This window comes from Lipotes vexillifer, unplaced genomic scaffold (genome assembly GCF_000442215.2).
Source record: "Lipotes vexillifer unplaced genomic scaffold, Lipotes_vexillifer_v1.1 scaffold1434, whole genome shotgun sequence".
Lineage (NCBI taxonomy): Eukaryota > Metazoa > Chordata > Mammalia > Artiodactyla > Lipotidae > Lipotes > Lipotes vexillifer.
In genome coordinates, this window is record NW_006799568.1 from 9,315 (window position 1) to 15,854 (window position 6,540).

Genomic DNA, 6,540 nt, shown 5'->3' on the forward strand with positions numbered 1-6,540 from the left:
GGGGGGGGGGGGGGGGGGGGCGGGGGGGGGGCGGGGGAGTTGTCCAGATTAGTTATTTTCCAGGGATTGGCAGGGGATTCCAGCAACCAGCATTTCCTACATAAAGTGGGTGCCCAAGTGTCCCCCAAACCTGACACCTTAGGTCGCAGGGGAATTTACTGTCACTGAATAGTGCTAGACAGTTGAGATTTTCTACATGGCAGCCATTGTACTTTTGGGTAAAGCCTACCACGATAAGATTTTAGAAGTATATTTATGAACAGTACCTTTCAGAGTTTCTCAATTTGCAGTGGTAAAGACTGCTTGTGCATGACCACAGAATCTAGAGGAGGATAACAAACTCTGTGGGCCTCGACTGTTTATAAAGCAGTTTATACATATCTCCTTCTAAACTATCCTGGAGAGCTGCATCTTAGTGGCCACCTGTCTAATCTCCTCACTTTAAGGATGAAAAACAGTGATGCTCATGGAGGTTAAAGGACTATCTAAGGTCTAAAGGCCTTACACCAATTCAACATTCCAGCTACCATGTTCCTGCTCCTCTGTTCTAAATACTCCAATTATTCATCATAGAAACCTCATTTATTCTCTGGGAAATGCAGTTCGAAAAAGCTTAAGGCACACGTCCCAATTTTGAGCTGAATAAGACTGCAAAGAGATTTAATGATAATTATTTTTATGTTTCGAAAATGTAGGCTGAGGCCCAGGAAATGAAGAGGTTCTATTTAATTCTCAGGGCAAAGCTGAGAACAATGGGAAAAGCCTGGATCTCCTAACTCCCGCTTCAGGATTCTTCTCCCATATCACAGAGCTCCTTCGTTTACTTTCAAATGCTTTCATGAACTTCACAAAGAAGTTGGTCGCTTATTTTTCCTACCCAAAAAAAAAAAACCAAAACAAAACGTAGCTTTATGTTTTATGCTATTAGAGGACATTAGAATTATGTCAAGTATTTAAAATTATTACTCTAAAAACCTAAGCTTTGTCTCACATAAATGCTGCTACTATAGTACTGTGACCACTCACCCGGCTAATAAGTAACATTATTACAAATAACTTACCAAGAACTGTCAGCTGAATCTTCTTATTTCCAACACCGGGAGCTTTTTTCACTTTGCACTGGTATGTGCCAATATCGGACAACTGTAAATTTGTTACATTTATTGATGCATCACCAGATTTGAGATCAGTACTTGTAAAATGTACTCGTCCCTTGAGATCTTGATAGTAGTCGTCATAAATTTTGTCTCCAGAATATAAAATAATCTAAAAGAAAGCCAAGATAAGACAAGGAAAAAACAAACAAACAAGCAAACTCTCTGTCTCATTAAAGGAGCTCTGGATACACCACGGTACTGTAGGATCCAAAAAAAGAATAAGAACACAGTATCATGAGGAATCTACAAGTATTCAAATCACAGGTTAAGAAAACGGAAAGAAACCACAATACGATCCCTAAGTATGGTCACACACTGTCACTGTAAATGGGGAAACCAAGACCGCCACATGATTAAGTAATGTAGCCCTCTATCAGAGAGCCTTTTGGTGAGATTCCACAAGAGCATGGATTTGTGAATTCCGATACACTCTATTTTCAGCTGCCTCAGAGGATGCAGTATGCCAATCAACTGTATAAAAAATCAGGTACAAACCACCACTACTGCCCAAAAAGGGCTTATGATAATTTACCCGTGGAACTTAAAAACAAAAAAAGACAACATTTTTTGCCTTAATATACTAAGTTGGAGGCACTCGAAGGTTCCAGACTCTAATAGATAAAATAATAAAATAAACCTGTTAAAATGTGTGTGCCCAGCCAGGTTAACAGGACCTTCCAATTAATCTGTGACTAAGAGCAAAAGACCTTTCCTAATTCCACTAAGTTTTCTGAACCAGTTATAGGCTTTGATGGAAATAACTAAAGGCTAGATTTAGAGGGAAAATAAATTCTGCTAAACTTGACTTGGAAGAGAACTTATAATAGTCATCTCTAACTATCACTAAAATTAATTGAACACACTTTATAATTTTTCATTCGCTAATAAAATCCTTCATTCTGGCCATCTGAGACCCAAGAGCCAAAGAGCAGTGGTACCAAAGTCAAATAATAATCAGAAAAGACAACTAGTCTACATCCTGCAAATAATTTTTTATCTGAGATGTTTATTATGAAGAATAAGATCAGAATCAGTGCCATCTGTAGGAATTTCTCCAGGGCACAGACTTGGGTTCTTCTATTATCACCTCCCCTACCATGCTGACCCCACCCCCAGTTCACTAAAGATCTTTTGCTTGTATAAAGTGTCTGCATTGCAGACACACTCAATACCGGTTTGCTAAGTAAATGAAAGACGCAGTCGAAGGGTCCACAGCTGACTTACTCTGTAAAACAAGCCATCACTTTGTTTGTTCCATCTTCTCCCCACAGCCACTTGACAACAGCAACACTGAGAACTCCTCAAATGAGACAGTGTCTCTTCCTCTATATTAAACTGTGGACTCTCCTGAGCCACAAAGTTCAGTCCCTCACACACTTCAGTAGTCTTTCAAGGAGGGCCTGACAAATAAAATGTGTCCCCACTGTCAGTCATTTTTGTAAACTAACTTAATGTTTTCCCATGAAAACAGCCTTATAAACAGTAGTTAAGAAACCGGGAAGTAACATTTACCAGGCAATTTTGATGCCTCTTTACAACCCAGCAGCGATGGAGACACTATCCACATTTAACCTTTAACCTGAGGAAAGCAGGGGCTGTCACAGACCTACTCTCCCAAAGTCACACAGCTGAGATGCAAACCAGATCCATTTGGCCTGCCACTGTATACTGACTGACTTTATAAACACTTCTTTATGACTTACAGGCTTATGAAATGCTAATGCATATTGTATTTCAGAGAATTCGTACCACAACCCCGAGGCAGGTGTACTTGGTCCTATTTTACACATGAGGAAACAGAGGAGGTAGTACACGTTAGTGCAGAGTATAATCAAGTGCGGGCTGGGGGGTGGTGGGCAGGGCAGGGTCAGAGAGACTGGGGTTCAGACCCCCAGCTGTGTCTGTTGCCAGCGCCGTGACCCTGGGCATGTTCCTTCAAATCCCTGGGCCTCACTTTCCATCCTCCTCACAGGAAATGATCCTCATTCCGGGATGCTGTTTTAAGGCTTAAAAATAAGTATATATAATTAAAGTATATAAAACGCTGCCCAGCACACAGTAAGTGCACAGTACATGGTAACTGTTTGCTGACTAAAGAGATCACACAGGGAATGAGGATGGAAATTCCTCCAGCACAGTCCCCCACCGCACTGCCTGCTAGCTTAAAAATATTAAAATAAGGATTTAGCGAGCATTATAATGTAGCTGAAATTCTATGTAAACATCCTCTTCTGCATCAATCTCTCCCTAGGCCCTTCTTTATTTTGGTCTTCCTTTACTGTGTTTTAGGTTAGAGGCTAGGCTTTGCCAAATTTGCCAGAATTGCCCAGAAATGGATACTTCAACCCAGTTCCCAGTTTCACACGTGTCTCACAAGTCCTACAGGCAGCAAGGTTGGGCCTCCCACTCAGCACAGAAGTCCTTGTCTCCTTACATGAATAGAAACGCAAGGCTATAGGGCACGCTGGACTTCTTGGTCTCGAGACGTACCTGGTCACAGGGCTTCACCCGTGAGTCTTAAGCCAGAAGCATTTATGACCTGTGCTCTCCATTCATGCATCTTAACCACGGAACCAGAGTCCTGGACTCTAAAGGGGGATGGGCACTGCACTGGCGAGGGAGTCCGGGGTGTGTAGGACCTCAGGTAGAAGCCTGTGCTCAGGGTGCTGGCACTGCCATGGAAAGCGGAGAGGGGATCGGGCTTCCCTGGTGGCGCAATGGTTGAAGAGTCTGCCTGCCAATGCAGGGCACGGGGTTGTGCCCAGGTCCGGGAAGATCCCACATGCCGCGGAGCGGCTGGGCCCGTGAGCCATGGCCGCTGAGCCCGCGCGTCCGGAGCCTGTGCTCCGGAACGGGAGAGGCCACAACAGTAAGAGGCCCGCGTACCGCAAAAACAACAACAACAACAACAAAAAAACAACAGATGTCATTTTGTAGGCCTCTTAAAAATTCAATTTATAGATATTTCCTGGAAAAAAAAAAAAAAAAAAAAGAGAGAGAGGGTATGAAGAGCAAGATGAGAGGGGACAGGGTATCTGGGCTGAGTATACAGGATGAGTCAGGCTCAATTTATTTTGCTTAGGGGGAGAGAAGGAAGTTCTAGTACCAGAATCAGGGCAGAGATATATCCTTGGAGGGGGTGGCCCTAGACATTTACAACTTAGGAAAGCACCTTAATTTTTTTCTTCACAAATACATCATGGACAGACTGCTTGTATTTGCCAAAAATAGTCAATTACCTAACTGCACTGATTCAGCCATTAAACGGCTGGATAACCCCTTCTTTAATATGGAGCATAAGTAAAAATTTCCCTTCCAAATATATTATATATAATATTCCTCCAAATATTTGAACTTCTTTTTCTCTCCCTGGTTTAATATAATTTATTAACACTGATTTTTTTAAATTAAATATATCAGGCGAAGCTAATATGAGGCACTCTAAATTACTGGAATATTCTGGTACCATTAAAAGGCAAAGCATGATATGTGTATTTGGAGATGAGGTTGAAATCGTGCCCCAAAGGGTTAACAGAAACTGGTGACTAACAGGAATTCTTGAGCTTGTCTTAGAGAACAGCACATAAGAGCACGCTTGTTCGAAACCCCTCCACTTGTACCCTACCTTCTCTGACCCAGCTCGCCTTAATTATTTTTTAACTCCTTAACAACCTTTATAGACAATGCTGATGTATGGGTCACATAGTGATGGGGGGGCTCAAGTTGTTTTCCAGGAACTGGGAGTTGGCTTCTGTCCAGTTCCAGCCAGCTAAGGTTGGTTGGGACCACCGACCCTAAAACTGAGTCTGGGCAGGTGTCCATTGAATGGCTTTTTGATGTCAGAGGGCTGAAAACTCCACCCTCAATCATGCTAAGTGCCTCCATTTCTGAACATGAATCTCAGGAAAAAGCATGTAACTAAGATATATCTGCAGAGAACACTGATGACCTCACCTTTTCCTAACTCCAAACACCTTTCCCCATGCCTAAGACCACCCTGCTTCTTTATCTCATAAATATGTCAAGCCCCTTGCCTTCAGGGAGGCAGATCTGAGATCTGTTCTGTCTCCTCACTTGTGAGTAACTCTTTCTCAGCTGCAAACTTCGGCATCTCAGCTCTTGTCTTTCAGCATTTGTCTTGCTGCAAGTCAGGCAAAGGAACCTGGTTAAATAACAAGGTTACTGGGCAATTTTTCTCCTTTGTGCTACTTGTGGCTTTTCAAGTTTTCTACATTAGGCTCTTATTAATTTGTAATTAGAAAAAATTCTATAATAATACAGTCATCCCGGGGCTTCCCTGGTGGCACAGTGGTTAAGAATCCGCCTGCCACTGCGATGAAGAGTGGCCCCCGCTTGCCACAACTAGAGAAAGCCCTCACACAGAAACGAAGACCCAACACAGCAAAAATAAATTAATTAATTAATAAACTCCTACCCCCAACACCTTAAAAAAATTAAAAAAAAAAAAAGAATCCGCCTGCCAATGCAGGGGACATAGGTTCGAGCCCTGGTCCGGGAAGATCCCACACGCCGCGGAGCAACTAAGCCCGTGCACCACAACTGCTAAGCCTGAGCTCTAGAGCCCGCGAACCACCACTACTGAAGCCCACGTGCCTGGAGCCCGTGCTCCACAACAAGAGAAGCCACCGCGACGAGAAGCCCGCACACCACAAGGAAGAGTAGCCCCCGCTTGCTGCAACTAGAGAAAGCCCGTGCACGGCAACAAAGGCCCAATGCAGCCAAAAATAAATAAATTAAAATGAATAAATTTTAAAAAAAGAAACTAGATCTTAATTATAAAAAAAAATTAAAATAAAAAAATAATAATACAGACATCCCTCTGTACCCCCGGTGGGGGTGGGGGTGGTCCGGGACCTCCTTCCCCCTCCCCTCCTCAGATGCCAAAATCCGCAGATGCTCAGGCCCCTCATACAAGATAGCGTTCTTATGAGATGATTTAAAGTATATGCACCCTCCCATATACTTTAACTCATCTCTAGATTACCTACAATACCTGATACAATGTAAATGCTATGTAAATTGTTGCTGGCATGTGGGAAATTCAAGTTTTGCTTTATGGAACTTTCTGGATTTTTTTTTTCCCGAATATTTCCAATCCATGAATGGTTGAATCCACAGATGGGGAACCCACAGATATGAAGGGCCAACTGCTGTTTTGTTTTTTAAGGAATTCAATGTGTAGGATATTTAACTTGCAAAAATATGGAAAGCAGACTGTAATAATACGTACCTTCATTACACTGTTAGACTTGACCCTTATACTGGTAATGGAATCCTTGTGTGAAATGTAAAAATTCAATTCTACCTAACCTTTCACAAAGCCTAGTTTACCAGGCATCCCCTAACACGTTATGCACATTCC

At 42.6% G+C, this 6,540-nt stretch overlaps 1 protein-coding gene across 1 annotated transcript in view; it reads right to left on the reverse strand.

Annotated features, from left to right (window-relative positions):
- CXADR (CXADR cell adhesion molecule) overlaps positions 1-6,540 on the reverse strand; it is a gene marked incomplete at its 3' end in the record, with an annotated part of 46,250 nt that overhangs the window by 7,992 nt on the left and 31,718 nt on the right. The window contains exon 6 of the mRNA XM_007471697.1: positions 1,062-1,266. Within this exon, the coding sequence (XP_007471759.1) occupies positions 1,062-1,266 (205 nt within the window). The remainder of the gene's footprint in view (positions 1-1,061; positions 1,267-6,540) is intronic.